The 17,864-nt window shown below is 39.7% G+C and overlaps 1 protein-coding gene and 1 pseudogene across 1 annotated transcript in view; one reads left to right on the plus strand and one right to left on the minus strand.

Moving 5' to 3' along the window:
- The first annotated feature begins 275 nt into the window (after nt 1-275).
- The window catches only part of ARIH1 (ariadne RBR E3 ubiquitin protein ligase 1), a 103,230-nt gene continuing 85,641 nt past the window's right edge, over nt 276-17,864 (plus strand). The window contains exon 1 of the mRNA XM_033107228.1: nt 276-997. Within this exon, the coding sequence (XP_032963119.1) occupies nt 638-997 (360 nt within the window). The 5' untranslated portion in view covers nt 276-637. The remainder of the gene's footprint in view (nt 998-17,864) is intronic.
- On the minus strand, nt 12,483-17,071 carry LOC117024076 (coiled-coil domain-containing protein 117-like; annotated as a pseudogene).

Consider the following 17,864-nt stretch of genomic DNA (forward strand, 5'->3'; position numbering starts at 1 on the left):
CTTTAGGGCGGGCGGGAAGGCCGCTTCCTCACCGGATTGAGGGAGGGGGCTGGATCCCTAGGGTCTGCGGCAAAAACCACCACCTGGGCGGTCCCGAGGCCCCTCTCGTGGGGACGAGGAGCCCTGGTCTCGGCCCACAGAGATACCACAGTCGGAACCCACAAGCCGACCCCGGCGGTGCCCTGCTCCCAAGGCCAGGCCGGGCCGTGGGGTCTCCCCGCACTCCACGCAGGGGCGGCGGGGCGGGGCGGGGCGCGGTGACGCCAAGAGGAGTGACGCGCGACGCAGCGCGACGCGGTGACGCACGCCCCTTTGTTGGCTCAGTAGCGGTAGCGGCGGCCGTGGAGGTGGCGCTGGGGACTGTTTTCTCTTGGAGGCCGGAGCGAAGCCGCGTCTGACTGAGGCGGGCGGCGAGCGGCCCCCTCGCTCCCTCCCTCCCTCCTCCGTGCCCTCCTCCCCGCCGCCGCCAGCCGCCAACTGCCAACCGCCGCTCCCGGGGAGGAGCCGCGGCCCACGGGGCCGGAGCCAGGCCTGCGTCCGGACATCAGCCGGAGCCGGAGCGAGAGCCGGGGCCTCGGCGTCCCCGCCCTCTCCCCGCCTCAGGGCCAGCGTCCGCCGGGCCCCCGTGCGTCGCACCATGGACTCGGACGAGGGCTACAACTACGAGTTCGACGAGGACGAAGAGTGCAGCGAGGAGGACAGCGGCGCGGAGGAGGACGAGGACGAGGACGAGCCGGACGATGATAACCTGGATCTGGGCGAGGTGGAGCTGGTGGAGCCCGGGCTGGGCGTCGGCGGGGAGCGGGACGGACTGCTGTGCGTGGAGACGGGTGGCGGCGGCGGCAGCGCTCTGGGGCCCGGCGGTGGCGGCGGCGGCGGCGGTGGCGGCGGGCAGGGACACGAGCAGGACGAAGATTACCGCTACGAGGTGCTCACGGCCGAGCAGATTCTGCAGCACATGGTGGAATGTATTCGGGAGGTCAACGAGGTCATCCAGGTGAGGGTGGCCGCCGTGCTAGCTTGACCGGGCCTGACCGGGGAGCAGATTTGGGCGGCCCCGAGGGGCAGGCCTGGGCCTGGTGCGCAGCCCAGCGCGGTGCCTCCCGGCCCTGTCTCCGCTGCCTCTGCTGGATGTAGAGGGTGTCGAAAGCAGACATTCGCCGGTTAGCCGGCTGTGGGGAGGTGCGCCGGGGGCGGTGCTTTCCAAGTCCTGGTATGGCGGAGGCCTCCGGCCGCCTGAGACTTCTCTTGCGGGCAATTCCTGCCTGTCCCTGGGCTCGGTGTCCTTCCTCTGGCCGGCGGAGCGCCTACAGGGGCGGGGCGGAGCGAAGGGGGGGCGATTGGAGAAGAGCAGGAAGAAGTGGGCTCCTAAGAGGGTTACCCCGCGTTCAGTCTCACTTGAGCACTTTTGGAAGGGGTTAGAGTAGGCCTAAGAGCAGCTTGGTGTACAGTTGCCCCAAGTGGGCACCCGTTAATAAAGAAATGGATCTGCTTGGCAGTCTTAAGTGCCTACTTAAAGGTGGGGGAAGGGAACTATTTCTCGGAAGAGGTGCTGATGGGCCTTCTTTTCCGATGGTGAGGCTTCTGCCTGCATCTTTTTACGTCTTTGCTATTTGGGACCTAACTGCTACTTTTCCTAGTAGTAGCATATGACTTGAAGCTGTTGGAAGAGTTACTGCAGATTGTATACCCATCCTTGCAGCTAAAACAACAAAACGCAGTGTTAATTGACTAATACTGGAGAAGACTCTATTGTGAGAAAGTAGACTTTTTGCTTCTGGACTCCTTTCTCTGGTTATTTCTATTTTGTGGTCAGTAAGTTAGGCTTGGTTTAAGTTGATAAACCGCATTTTATTTAACCTTCTTGTGGGTCAGATTTTGCATTTTTGAGCTTTAGGAAATAAAAAAAGTTTCTATTTGGAAAAAACAGTTATGAGGGGTCAGGTATACGACTGAATAAAAATGAAGTCGATTCAGTGCAACTTTAGAAAACAGTAGTTACTTGGAAGGCAACTAATAGACATGAGCAGCAAGTTACGATTGCTGTTTTGTATGTCAGTCATTACATTTTTTTGTTAAAATTGGTTGGCTGATATTTATTGGCAAATTAGCAGTATGTCACTGCCTAGTCATTGAGTTTGCACGATTAACAGATTTTTACAGTACTGGCTAGCAAGCAACACTTTGTTTTGAAAATTAAACCATATATTTAGGCCCATTTGAAGACAGTGTTTTTGAATAATAGTAAACAAAAAAAATCTGTGCTATCTGGTGGTAAACAGCGGAAATCTCAAACTTTCATATAGATAGTGCAGTCTAAGGAGGATATTGACGAGTTGTAGAAGAAAGATAAGTTTTACTGTTGTTTTTCTGATCCCCAAAATATGACAGTTGACTTTTTAGGCCACTAAATTGAGAAAGTTTTCTTTTTTGGAGGAAACTTTATTAAAAGAATTCACATTAAAATGTTGAATTCTTTCCATTTATTTGCAACTGTATAAAATCTGATGTTTTCAAACTTATTACCCAGCTTGTTGACATTTCAATTAGCTTCAAAAAAAACTCATGAATATTTATTATTTAACTTTTTAACTTATGGTCTTTTTTTTCCTTCATTTTTTTTTTGTTAATCTTTTATGGCCTGTTTTCATGTAGTTAAATCTCAACCAACTTCCTCAGCTCTTAGGTGTGTTTTGATTACTGAGGCTAAAACTTACAAGTTCTTTATGTCACTTCTGGAACAGGGATGTAGCTAATGCACATGACATCATTCTTTCTTAGTTTAGGGAAGAGAGAATAAACATGGATGAACTGAACTAAAAAGACCTACAAAATACTAGGGATTTTTTTTGGGGTGTCCTACTTTGACCATGTTTCCACGCATGATTTTTGAAAACATATTTTTCTAGTCTATGTTAAGGATGCTTTTTAAATAGAATTCCTGAATATATAAGTTTCTGTCCCTTATTAAAAGTTCATATTTAGGAATATCAGTAAATCAAAGGATAGGATTTATCCCAGACCTTTTCTCCAAATGGCATACTTACTAAATCTAAACCAGGCTCTGGTAACATTATTGGTTATTTATGTTAATAGATTTAAACGTAAAAAGTTATACACAGGTAAGAAAAAACTGATTAGGCCAGGAAACAAGAGACAAAATAAGCCTGCCACTCGGAGAGATATGCCAAAATTTGATCTGTAGTTCTTTCTAGACTCTTCGTAAGCTATACATATTTTTAATAACAACAGATTCATACTGTATGTTCTGTTTATGTTTTCAGTAGGAAAAAAGCAGAGGAATCTCAACAACTTTCTTGTGTCGGTAAATGTTTTTTAGGTGCTTACGTGATTGCAGATCTAAACTAAATTATTTAATCAATCTGTTATTATTGACCTTTTTTTTCCAGTTTCTGGCTTTTATAAACCTCATTCGGAGTACACTCATAGATAAATCTTTGAATGTTTTCTTACTTTATTTTCTTAGGATAAATTGAATTGCTGAGTCAGAGGATTTGCTTATTTTCAAGGCAAAACATTACCACATTGCTTTCAGAAAGGTTAGCCTAGTTTTCTCCCACCAGTTGGTGCTTGATTGGTGTAAATTATAATTTGTTTAAAAAAAAAATGAGGTTGAAGTTTCAACATGTTTATTGTGCATTGAGATTTCTTTTGTAAATTGCCCTTTACATTTGCTCACATTATCCCCTTTGGGGATATTTACCTTTTATTGGTTTGTAGGACCTCTTTGTATTCAGAGGCTTTAAATATCAGTCTAGATTTTTCAATTAAAAAAACTGATGTTTAATGTGAGAATAAGTTTTAAGTTTGTCAAGTGAAAAACCGATGTTTTACTTAGTTCACAATAGACAGCTCACTGTTAAATCTAAAAAAAATTAAATCCCCTCCTCCCCAGTGCTACTTTTCAACATGAAATTAGGTACATTATTAGTGAATTTGAAAATAAATTTGCAGAAGAAAAAGATTGAAATGTAAAAAGATCTCCAAGGTGATCTTCCCTTGGGAATTTGATTACCCTTTTCTTAGGGAGTAGTTCTGGGCAACAACAGATAAATACTGTTATTTGTAGATACCGTGTTTCCCCGAAAATAAGACATAACCGGAAAATAAGCCCTAGCATGGTTTTTAAGGATGACATTCCCTGAACATAAGCCCTAATCTGTCTTTTGGAGCAAAAATTAATTTAAGATCCGGTCTTATTTTGGGGGAAACATGGTATCTGCATGTTCTAGTCTTCAGTCAAATAAGTCAGCACTTTTTCTTTTAGAAAACTCTTGGTTTTCTGGTTTTCTGTAACTCTCTTGTTATAGTTTAATTTGGTCTTGTTTTATTTAAATCCTCTGTGGCTACCCTAGCTTATCTTTTGAACTTTTAAGAAAAGAGCTGGGATTTTCTTTAGCTTTAACCTATGCCAATGATAGAGAAGTGCTTAAAGCCCTTAACTTACCCAACCAACTATATTTACTTAACTCGTGTTTCTAACATTAAAAGTAGTTTTCTAATGTAATTGCCTAAATAGTTAGGTAATTTATTAAACACTACACAATTCTGCAATTGAGGGATGTTCAAACTTGCCGTTTTGTGTTTCCACAACTTGCAGCAAATGTTGGTTGTGCCTTGTGTTCTAGTTAGTATACGTGCTGCCGAAGCGAGCACTGCCTTGTGTCAGTTACCCTGTTAAATAGAAGGCATAGTTTTTGTCTTAGGAGCATATAGAGGTTCTTGGGCTCCATTCCCAGAGATTGTTACTCATTAGTTAAGTCTGAGTTGGAGCCTGAACATTTGTATATTTTTAGCCACTCCAGTGATAGTTCTGAACCACTAGAATACTCATAGTTCATGCACTGTCATGATTTTTGACTCTCAGGGAGAATGGGTAGAGTGAGGGCAAGTAACTTTTAGGAATACTTCGTTTAAAGGGTGTGCTGAGGGAGGGGCCGTGGGGCTGCTGGATGTGAGTGGTCAGAGGAGGTACAGAGAGGTGCCTGTGTTGCTATTACAAGATTGGTCATGCTAAGTAACCTGTTTTAAAGACCACGTAGTATCTAACCGTTAGCGGGGGAAGTTTTCTGTTGGCTGTTGATTTGAAATTTTTACTTTTATTTCAGCTATTTGTTTAATTAAAAGATTTAAAGAACTTCTAAGGTGAGGTTTCAAGCATAAATTGACAGGCAGTGTATTCTAGCTTATTGTGCACTGGGTGGGAGTCAGTTCTAGGCCTGGTTTTTCCTCTCACTGGCAAGTTAATTTACATCTCAGAACCTTCGGTTTTTGTTTTGCCCTTTTTTTTTTTAATCTAGGAAATTGAGAGTTGAACTACTTTTGATCTAGATAGATCTTTTTTACATTAATGCCTTGTTTGTTTAACATCCTTATATGGAGTGCTCATTGTTTCCAAGAAGTTGAATTTTAGTGTGCATATCAAGATGAACAATTGTTTGGGTGGAGTGTGGGGGGTGGATGAGAGAGGGAGAGGGAGAGGACGGAGAGAGAGACTGAGAATGGGGATATGTGGTTTGAAATTGTTAAGGTTTTGGTATGGTTTACTCCTCTTGAAGTTTTATCTTTTCCCAGCTGATGTCCTTAAGCTGTAAGCTGAATGCACAGTCCTAGGCATCGGAAACTCGGGCTGGGGTCCAGCAGTCTGATTCAACGAACATTCCAGGTGATGCTGATGCAGCCAAAAGTTTGGGAACCACTGATATAGTTAAAATTTTGCAGCAGTATTTCTCCACGTGTTATAACTAGTTGCAAATTACTATAGAGGTGGATTCATGGTGGAAGGCAAGTTGTTTAAGAAACTAATGAAAAGAAAATTTCAAGAGTCCTACACATTTACTAGATTAATCATAGAGTTGAAAGGGATTTATCATCATTGCTGCTATCCTTCAGATTAGGTGGTCTTTACTCAGTTATTTCAAATGTGCAAACCAAACTAGTGACATCTCGCATTCTCTGTTGGAAAACTTTTATTTTCCTTCCAGTCTTCCCCACTCCTTGTTTATTTTTTTTGTTTATTTTTAAAAAACAAAAGCAGGCGTTTATTTAGTACACTGGAAGGCATACTAAGTCTTGAATACTGTAAACGGTGCTCAGTACTGTACTCGGGAGTGATGAGAATATGAGAAGATTTGTTCTGAAGTAGTTCATGATCTCTTTGAATTTAGACACTCAAGGGTTATTAGGTCAGTAAGTAGTTTAGCCAAATGCTAAGTGGATAGTATTAGGTATTCAGATTTGGAATATGGCTAGGATTTGGATGGATAGAAAAGAGGAATAGGAAGCCATGCTAAGAAATTGAATGAAGCGAGAATGAAAGTGACTGGCTAATGGTGAGGTCAGCTAAAGCAAAAGCATTGTTTAATTGTTGATGACGATGTTGTAGAAGCTTGGACGTTTGATACTGTGAAGAAAGGCAGAAGTCATCAGATTATGTTCCTTTTTTTGGGTTTGACCTGTGGTAGCTACATGAATGAGTTCTCTAGCCCTGTATTACCCCACAACTTAGTGGCTTAAAAACAACAAACATTGATCACAGTTTCTATGGATCATGATTCTGGGTGCAGCTTAGCTGGATGCGTCTGGCTCAGGGTCTCTTCATATAAGGCTACAACCAAGGTATCAAGGAGGATTGCAGTTCTCAAGGCTTGATTGGGGGAGGCTCCCCTTCCGAGATCACTTCTGTGGCTGTTGGCGGGCCTCAGTTTTTCACTGGCTGGTTGTTGGCCAGAGACATCAGGTCTTTGCCATGAGGGCTTCTCCATAAAGTGACTTATAACACAGTAGCTTATTTCCTTCAGAGCAAGGAGTCTTAAGAGCCCCCGAGATGGAAGCCCCAGTCTTTTTATAACTTCATCTCAGAAATGACATCCCATCACTTTGCCATATTGTACTTGTCGTGAGTAATTGAATCCAGCTCGTACTCAAGAGGAGGGCATTACTCAAAAGTGTGAAGGCCTGGAGGCAGGAATTCTTAGTGCCAACTTAATATATGTATATACCTGGCTCAGTCGAGAGATGAATGACAACTATTGTATGATGCTTACCTATCCAGTCAATTTCTATACTAATGGGAGGGCATAGTAGTTTGGATTTTTTATTTTGGATTAACCATAAATTATTTGTATTTGGCTTTGCAAAGCATTATTATCCCTTCAAATGATAAGCATTCCTAATTACCTTTCAGTGGCTAAGGTTAAACAATAGCTTGCAGTCTGTTAGATTTGGCAGGAATTTGAGATTCTTCAGTCCACTGATTTTTTTTTTTTTTTTTTTTTAACTTTAGCTACATAGCAGAATTACCTGGGGATTTTTTTCATCAAACTTTTTACTTTGAAATAATTAGAGATTGACATGCAGTTGCAAGAAATAATGCAGAGAGGTCCCACATATCCTTGACTGATTTTTCTGCAATGGTAACGTCTTGCAAAACTAGAGCATAATATCACAAACAACATGTTCAGTTGACAAAGTCTTCTTATTCAGATTACTTTACCTGAGGATTTTTAAAGATACAGGCACATTGGTCCCACCCCAAACTAAAAATGGTCTCTGGGAGATTGGACCAGGCAGTCATTAAACAAAAATCTTCCCTTCCTTGGATTATTTTAATGCACAGCCCTGTTCTTGCCTAATGTCTCTAAAGAATCCTTTGTGTAATATTCTACTCTCTGCTTAACTAAAAATAAATAACAGTGAGCTGTTTTGTAATATTGCTCATTGTAATGTTTAACTCTTAATTTTTTTTTTTAAATGGAATTAAAATTGCTCCTATGTTCACTTATACGCATTGTTCCTAGGGTGGCCCTTTGGATGAAAAAAAGTTTTTTTAAAACGTAATTATTGTTTTGGAAGCTTGAATGAAAACTTTTCTTCCTGAAGTCAATCATCAATCCCCCTTCTCCATTTCTTTCATGACAGTGAACCTGTATCTTTAATTACGCACGATGCCTAGTTCTCTGTTTAACATTAGATACTGTCTTTTAATAGGCACCTTATCACAGGCCCGTAACTTTGCTTGGACCTTGACTATACACACACGTCATCCTTTGATCTTGACATCATGTTACCATGTACCTTTATAAATAGCTTCATTATTCCCTTTAAATAGTGGGATAAGCAGAAGGATGAGAATTTATTTAGGCTGACATTTGAAAATCACTTACTAGGTGAGAGAATGATCTATAATCAGACTTCTAATCTGGGATGACCAGATCCTTTGGGCCCCATAGAGATGGCAGTGAAAGTCCTTGCCTTATTTTCAGTGTTTTAAAAAGCTGAATGTATTTAAAATAAAGCAAAACAAAACTGCCCAAACTAATTAAAATGTGGGCCAATGTTGAATCTTCAATTCCAAAAGAACAACACATTTTATAGAGTCCATAGATTTCTATAGTCATATATAATTTAAGTTTCTTCCTAAATTTTTGCTTTCTTCCCAAATTCTCATTCACCCAGTGATACATGGTCATCGGTTTGATCTTGAATAATGTCACATTTTTTGATGTATCGTGGTACATAGTAGATGCCTGATTGGTAGTTTGGTGTCCCAGAGGCTGCTTAAAAAGTTCTCATTGATCTCACTGATTCTCATTGCTGTGGCAGGTTAACTTTTTAGAGCCCGACTTATTTTCATTTTTAAAAATGAGAATGCTGGTATTAAGACCAATAGGTTGTGAGGATTTAAATGAGAAATGCCAAATACTGTGCTGGGAGTTTTCCCATGTGATTTTAAAAAAGTTGTAAACATTGTTCAGTAGCATTTTTCCTTTTCGCTATGTTCCACTTAAAAGAAGTGTCACAATTGACCTGACACTTAATACATTTTGGCAGAAAGTACAGCAGATAATGAAGTATTAGGTAACATTTCCTTAGTACTAAAACATTTGTTTAGACAATGCTAAGAATAGCTATAATCCCAGTTACTTCTCCCCAGGCTTGCTTTGTTATCGCCTTTGAAACTATTATTAAGTGTAGTCCAGATTCCTTAATAGGGCATTCATGGCTTCCCCATCTTGATGTCAGCTAATCTTTTCAATTTTATTTGCTGCTGTTCGGAGTTCTCCTGCCACCCTCATTGCACTACTTATAATTCCTTCATATATAATACACCTTTATGTTTTCCAATTTTTATTCAAGCTGGCCCTTCTTGTAATATTCTCTTCCTAACTGCCTCATGTCCTCCTCTGCAGACCCTGCTCAGATACTACCATGTCTTTTTCTAGGTCCCTCTCCTCTACCTTTCCAATGCTTCCTTATCTATGTTTGCATAGTATTTCATACAGTGTTTGAGGTTGTGATATAGCCATACCAGTGCCTAAATGTCTCTCGCTAGCTGGACATGAGGATTGTGAGGGGTGAGAGCTGAGTCTTCATCCATAGCATGTGGCGCACTAACTGCCTGACATAGTAGAGATTCAGTAAATACTTGCTGAAGTTTGTCCATGTCTAATAAATGCTTGCCGCTTTGTTTTCCTTATCTGTAAACTAAAGGGAGGCAGACAAAATTTTCTTCTGGCACTAATAAATTATTCTATTTCTAGACAATGCCACAGTAATAGTGTAAGAAGATGACAACAAAAGTGTTTAAATTTCAAGAGGACAAACTTTTTAAGGCCTTTGAACATAATTGTGACCTGTTTGTTTATTTTCACTTACAAGTTTTATTGAAAACAATAAAATAAAGAAACACCAGATTCTCATTTTAAAGTAAAATTGACAGCATTTTCCAGAACTTTCTTAGTACTGCATCATTCTTATCACTATTGAAAACAAAACCAAGGTCCAGATCCAAAATAATTAATGAATTTGCCAGTAAACATTCTTCTCATGTTTCTAGTTATTTTTCTAAAATTTACATTTGCACCGTTTCAAGAGTGAGTAGTTTTGTTTTTTTAAAAGTTGACTGATTGGTATTTATGAGACCTGGACTTCCTTTCTTCATTTTAACAACAAAAAACTGGCTCAAACTCAGAGGAAATATGTATTTGTTCATTAAAGCTCACCTGCTTTAGGTAATTTTTTCTCTTCATACTTAGCATAGAAAGCCAGTCAGTGTTAGATCCATGCTGCAAAAGCTGTACAAACTGAAAAGACCTATTATTCCTCTAGGGAAACCTTAAGGCAAAAGCACATAGCCTTATGCTACAAATGAAAAACAAAGCCGAAATGTGGGGACTGGAGTCGGCGCCCGTGGATATGCAGCACAGGGATGAAGAAGACAGTTTTTGTACAAACATAAGCAAGAAGTTTAAAAAGAGCATTAAATACCATTTTCCTTTAGAAATAATTGTCATGTCAGGTAGCTTTACGAAACAAGTTCTGTTTGGGTTTTAATCAGCAGAATCCTAATTCTCTCCTATATTTACCAATGGTATCAGAGCCTTACTTGGGGGCTGGTCTTTCCTTTTCATTGTACAGACCTTTGATCAGAGGCCTGCCCAACAATTCCTATAGGAGACAATCAGTGTGTCTGGGTTCTTGGGAAAGCTGTCACCTCCCCTTCCACCCAAACAGTAGGACTGACTCTAAATTCTGGGCAGTCACTTCATGTTTTTTTGTTATACTAGAACAAATTTTTTAGCATGAAGATTTCTTTAAGGCTGCAAACTTTGCGAGTTGGTCTGATTAAAAATGATCTGAAGGCAGGAGTTTTTCAAACGGCATGAGTCAAACACTTGCAGATTTCAACAGAATACAGTTTACTCATCTTTAAGTCTGGATTAAGAAACTGTTAGCTGGTTTCCAACTGGTTTTAATACTGGTTTGAAGTTCGAATAATTTTACTGTGTAGACATTAAATATTTTGTTTAAATATTAAACAATTAAATCTTTTCCTGACTATCCAGAGAGAAATAGAGAAAGCAGGAACGAAAGGCAAGAGCAGAAACAGCCCAGTTAACAGACGTGTGATTTCTATGCCATCTGTAACAGGAAGGGATTTCAGCCTGGGTCTAGAAAATGCTTGGCAGCTAGTTTCTAAAAAGTTACCTCTACTTGACATAAACCATTTTTCCTCCTACACAAGGTATCTATCTGATTCCTACAAAGGGGGAAGAAACCCAGAAAACAAAAAGAACTGGGATGGTCTCTTGTGTGATGAAAAGGCCAGTATTACACTATTACGCTCATTTAATAAGTTACAGGGAATGTTCTGTAGCACTAAGGACTTGTCATTTTACTTTGCACTGCCGAGTCCTTGCCACACAGAAGAGTTCTTCCTGAGAAATAAAAACTTCAATCCTGGTGCTCCCCAAATGACACCTTCAGCTGATTTAGGTCCTCAGTGAAGATATCCTGCTAGCAGGAAGCTATTCTCTACTAACTTTAGGCTACTGCACAACAGTTGAAGCACCAGGCAAATAAATTGGCTATTTCAGTAAATGTCAACGTCACCTGCTCATGTGTTCTCAGTTAATTATTCAGTCATTGCTTTCTAAATTAACATTAAAAACTCAACTTGTACCTGATAATAGGTACAACCTTTTTGTAACTACAGAAGTTACCAATGCTGGGCTTAGCTGACAGCACTTCCTCGGCATTACCTAAGGGATGCATGTGGGTCACCTCAAAATCTTTTAAAATGTCACTCAAAGTTAATTAAGTTGTAAACATTACAGAGTATCTGGGCTTGTCAATTATGCAAGGGAAACAGAGGAGCAACAGTAGCACAAGGCAAAAAAGCCTCAAAGGAAAACGCTTTTCTTTGTATTTTCATTGCATTTTCAGAGGCAAAGAGGTGAGCCACAATGCTACTGGCTATTTAATCAATATAGCTACACTGAATTGATAATATACAAGTTTCAGAGCCTCTTAAATTTTTTAGCAATAGGCTTAAGGTACTGCTTTCTTTCCTCCTTCTCCCCAATCATAAATACTCACCACTGTAAACAGAGCTCAAATCTACAGATGAAGTTATGACTCAACTGTCAAGGAAAGGTTGTAGTAGGAGAATCCTTTCTTAATGCATGGTTTCCACTCTAGTGTCTGAGTATTCGCCAAAATATATGAATGGTTTAGACAATGTGACAGATTATTTAAGTCATCCTTACACAAAAAGCTTCTATACTTGCCTTTGCAGACTGTAACCTCACATTAATAATCCCTCTAGAAAACAGCTTTTCCCTTGAGAAAAGCTTCCTTGGCAGAAAGTTGAATACAAGACATGGCTACCCAAAATGAGAGTCCGCCATTCCCCCATAACAGGCAGAGATATTAATATTACACCTGTTTCATAAAACTTTCAAGTTCCTCTATTATATAAGTACGCCCACAACTTTACCTGATACAGGTACAACCTTTTTGTAACTACAGAAGTTATCAATGCTGGGCTTAGCTGACAGCAGTTCTTCGGCATTACCTAAGGGATGCATGTGGGTCACTTCAAAATCTAAACACAAAAAGCCCACAACTAAACACATGAGCCTTCCAAAATTTGACACCTTTAGTATAAAAACAGGTTTCTAGAGTTCCATTTGTTCTGTGCAAGTACCTGTCTCCCAACTATAGGTATCCCTGTTTGCTGAGGTTCCCAGAACAGTTCAGTTCTCCTAGGGAAGGCTGTGCCAGCAGTGGCATGCTTAGCGTGGCTCTCTCCTGTGTAGCTCTTACCATTAGGTGGTGGCTTTGGCTTATCAGAAAGGAGTTCAGGGAGAGGTTCCCAGAGCACAAGCTCCATGGAAGCTCCACGGCTGATGGGCTCCATCATTTTCTTCGTAAAGACTTGATCACATTCCCTCTCCGAACCTGTTTTCATCGTATCAGAAAGGACGAGACTGGGGACATGGTTATTATTTCTGTCAGCTTCAGCTTCGTCTTCATCAATTATCTTGTCCTCAATTTCCTGAAGCCTCCTGGCAGCTTCTCACTGTGGTTCTCCCGTTGTCTGATCCATTTCTTGACAGCTAACATGCCAGGTGCAGAAAGGCCATTAGTACCTGGATTTACCCATGACCCTCTATCTCCTGATATGTGTGCACAAGGAGTCCAGTCATTAGCACCAGCACAGAGCCTTGCTTCAGTTGGCCTTTTCTTACTGGACGGTCATCCTTCTCCTGCTTTAGCTTGTTTCCTTTTACAGGGAACTGAAACGCGGCGCTTCCGCCTGGGCAACTCCTGGCGGCGCAGGGTCCTGGGAGCTCGGCGGCGTCTGCTCCAGGCGGGAAGGCCGGGCTGGGGAGGCCGCCGAAGGGCCAGCCGAGAGAGCGCAGCCCTGGCCGGGAGACGTGGAGGCTGCTCCTGTGACCCCGGCCGTGCGCGTCCCCGGGTCCTACAGCTGCAGTCACAGGGACTGCCAGCAGCTCACTGCCCAGGCGCCTGCCTCTCGTATGCAGGCGGCCCTGTTAGTAATTAAACTTCATTTATAATGTGCTACTTGGAATTCCCTGGCATTTTACATAAACTGACAGTGATGTTAAAAACAATCGAGCCACTCTAATACAATAGTTTTCAAAGTATGGTCCATGAAAGTAAAACTATTTTACAATACTAGGACATTATTTGTCTTTTTTAATGTGCTGACATTTGTCCTGATGGTACAAAAGCAATGGGTGGAACCTTAGCACAGATCAAACAGTAGCACCAACTATACTGGTAGTCATTCACTGTATTCTTCACTGCCACACACGAAAAAGTACCAGTTTTATTTATTGTCCTGGATGAAGCAGTGAAAATTACTAGTTTCATATCCTATCCATTAAGTACATATCTTAATAGCGTATGTGGCAAAATTGGAGGTATGCATAAAGCACTGCTGCATACTCAAGTATAGTGGTTGTTACAGAGAAAAGCGTTTGTGCAGTGGTTTGATTTGTGAGCTGAACAAGCTGCTTGTTGAGTAGAACACCATTTTTACGAATGAAAGAATGACACACTGCTTATTTAGACAAATGGCAAATAAATATGGTAAATGTTTCTTCAAATGAATGAAATACAGCTGTCATTTCAAGGAAAACTGCTTACAATATTTGGTGCCAATAATAAAATTTTTAAAGTTTCTAAATGAAAATTAGAATTTTGGAAAACGTATAGCTTCCTAGTATTTAAAAACTTCTGATGAGATTGTATAATAAGCTATATTAATATTTAGAAGATCTGCATAGCATAATGAACCAGTATTTTCCAAATGACCAATTTTCCAGTGACCAGTTGTGATATTTTACAATCATGCATTGGTAATTATCCATTCAAAGCACAAGATATAAACCATTGAATTTTAATGTAACAAGAGTATGAAAAGTTCTTTGATATCGTTTCAGATTCTGCCTTGTAACTAGCCTTTAAGAAACTGCTGCTTTTTGAATTTTGGTGTAATATCAAAAAGAATCCCTAATTATTTGAAAAGGCTATGAAAGTACTTCTTTTTCCAACTATGTATCCTTGTGAGGCCATATTTTCTTTATTCTTCAAACAAAACAACATATCCAAGAGATTTAATGCAGAAACAGATATGAGAATCCTGTTGTTTTCTAGTTAGTTAGGTATCAAAGACTTTTCAAATAATGTAAAATAGTACACTCATCTCCTTAAATTTTTGTTTTAGAATATATATTTTATTTTATTTTATTTTTAATTCTTTTTTTAATTTTTTTTATTTTTTAAATTTATTGGGGTGACAATTGTTAGTAAAATTACATAGATTTCAGGTGTGCAATTCTGTATCACATCATCTATAAGTTACATTGTGTGTTCACCACCCAGAGTCAGTTCTCCTTCCATCACCATCTATTTGATCCTCCTTACCCTCATCTCCCTATACTTTATTTTTATAAAAATGTTTTTGTATTAACATATAATGGAGTTTATTACTGTTGTTTTTAATGAATTTAAATATTTTTAAAATTCTCAGTTTTAATATCTAACATAAGTATTGATAGTTATAGTTCACATAAACAAAACTCTTTATCATCCTCAATAATTTTTAAGATGAAAAGGGGTTCTGAGACCAAATAGGTTGAGAATCACTGCTCTGATGGTTTGAATCATTAAGAAAATGTAATGTAGTCTTGCAAGCAGGAGATGTGACCAACCACACTGTACGAATTTACTATAAATCAGCAAGAGGTTATAAACTACAAATTAAGAAGTATTACTGATTAATCAAACGTTCATATATAAGCTGTATTAGATGCTTTGGGGGTGTTAACCAAAATATTAAGCTCTGTACTTAAATAAAATCTAGGAAATACGAATCATAAGATATGACTAGTTGGGGAGCGATGAGTGGAAGCTTAATTATTTCCAGGAGGAGCTAGCAGAGATACCACCTGACGTATACTCCATTTTGTTCATATTCAGAGTTCTTACATTAAGATGTAAACTCTGTGTCCAACTAAAAAGGAAAAAGAGACGGAAGCTCTATGAGAGCAGCGGCTTTGTTTTATTTATCGCTGTATTCCCAGTGTCCAGAGCAACACCTGGCACCTAGTAGGCACTTAGTAAACAGTTATTATGTAAATATTTTTATTTCACCTTTTTTGAAGAATATTTTTATCATGTATATAATTTTAGGTAGGTAGTTTTCTTCTAGCACTTTAAAGATACTTTGGTTTTCTGGATTCCTTTGTTTGTGGTGGACGAAGCTAATGAGTCTTCAATCTGGGTGCCTGTGAGATGTTTTACTTTGTCTTTGAAAGACTGATAGAAAATTATTAATGTGTCTGGTGGTTTTCTTTGTGTTTATCTTGTTTTGGGTTTTCAGATCCTTTTGAATATGTGGGGCTGATGTCTTTTTTATCAGTTTTGGAAATTCTCAGTTCTGCCTTCTTTATCTTCATTCCTTCTGAGACTCCCGTTATGCCTCTATTAGAGCTTATTACGTTTCATGTGTCCATACTTTTTTGTCTCTCTTACATCCTCTTTTCTCTGTCGTTCAGTTTGCATATTTTTTGTTGATTTATCTTCTGGGTCTCAGATCTGTCTTCTCTGTGTCTCATCTGCTGTTGAACACCTCTTCTTAGTTCAAAATTTCAGATGTTGTGTATTTCAATTCTAGAGTTTCCGTTTAATTCTTTTTTTATAGATGCTAATATTCTGGTGATTTCTTTTTTACGTTTTCCATCTTCTGCTCTATTTCTCCAGCATGTTAATCATATATTCTTAAAAGTTTAAAACTAACTGCAGTATTCAAATTGTTAATCTCTTCGTATCTTTTTTTCTTTCTGTTTTCAGTCCTGTGTTGTCATTTGGCTTACTTTTGATTGCAATACCATACATTGCGTATAAAATATTTTAGAGATTCTGTATAATGATAGATTCCTCCAAAGAGGATTTTCATTTTCTGAATGGTGGTAAATGGTCACCTTGATCTAATAAGGCTGAGTTATAGCTCTGTTCATTTTCATCGTATCTATAATCTGCCATCGGTTCCTTAGATTCTTCAACTACCGTGTTTCCCCGAAAATAAGACCTATCCGGACAATCAGCTCTAATGCGTCTTTTGGAGCAAAAATTTATATAAGACCTGGTATTATATTATGTTATGTTATTTATAGCCGTATTGTATTGTATTGTATAATATAATACCCTTAAAATAAGACCGGGTCTTGTGTTAATTTTTGCTCCAAAAGACGCATTAGAGCTGATTGTCCAGCTAGGTCTTTTTTTCGGGGCAACACTGTAAGAACCTGATGTATTCTCAGCAGCCCCTCCTTTAGGGGGTCTCAAACGTTAACCTTTGTTTCCTAGACTGCTGGACTCACCACTCTTTTCTTTCAGAGGCGTTTTTACCTTTAGATTTTTCGTCTTGGCCCGTACAATCCCAGGTTTCAGCAAATGTCCTGAAGGGGAAGACTGCCCATTCTTTGAGATACCCCTTTAAGTCTCAGTATTAGTTTCCTTTTGTTGCCGTAAGTTATCACAAATTTACTGACTTAAAACTATACAAATTTATTATTTTTCAGTTCTGAAAGTTAGAAGTCCAAAATGAATTCGCTGGGCTAACATCAAGGTGTTGGCAGGCTGTGTTCCTTCTGGAGGCTCTAGGGAAGAATCTGTTCCCTTTTTGACTTCAAGGGGCTGCCTGCGTTCCTTGGCTTACGGTTTTTAACTCCATCTTCAAAGCCAGCAGTATAGCATCTTCGAATCTCCCTGACTCTGACCTCCACTTTCGCTCTCTTCCTCCACTTTAAAGGACCCTTTGATTACATTGGGTTGACCTAGGTAATCAGGACAATGTTTATTTTTTTAAGGTCAGCTGATAAAGCTGCAACATTAATTCCCTCTTGCCATGTAACATAACATTCACAGGTTCCAAGTATTAGGATGTGATCATTGTTGGTGGGGGGATCACTATTCTGTCTCCCACTAGCACCTTCTGTGCTGGATTATCTTCAGTCTCCTACTTGCTGTCAGAATTTTCAAGTGACCCCAGGGTAAAAGCCACTTCTGTTGTTGGGTCACCAGCTTCTCTAGTTCTTGTTGGATCAGCTGCTCTCTGCTGCCTTCAGACAGATGATTTCTGGACATTATCTGGCTTTTTTAGTTCTAGATGGGAATACTGGCTTACCTGTTAGCTACTCTATCCCACCTGGGAGGGGGGCGATACATATTTTAAAATCATTGAATACCCTTAGTTTATGGGTTATGTCTTGGGAATTTTTGAAGCTTGCATTCTGTGGGAGCAAGCAACCACTTTGTGGACTGAGCATGCAATTTTGAACTTGGATTGCAGCTAGAAAGTATGTCATTTTAAAGATTGGAGTAAGGGATCTGTCTAAGACACAGGCAAATAACAGGTTGGAGGGGGAAAAAGATCTAATTTACTCAATTTTATGTAAGGGGAAACTCAGGCAGAGACAGAAGTGTTAATAATAGCTGATATTTATGGAATATGTTAGGTGTTTTCA

The sequence above is a fragment of the Rhinolophus ferrumequinum genome, chromosome 6, assembly GCF_004115265.2.
Source record: "Rhinolophus ferrumequinum isolate MPI-CBG mRhiFer1 chromosome 6, mRhiFer1_v1.p, whole genome shotgun sequence".
Lineage (NCBI taxonomy): Eukaryota > Metazoa > Chordata > Mammalia > Chiroptera > Rhinolophidae > Rhinolophus > Rhinolophus ferrumequinum.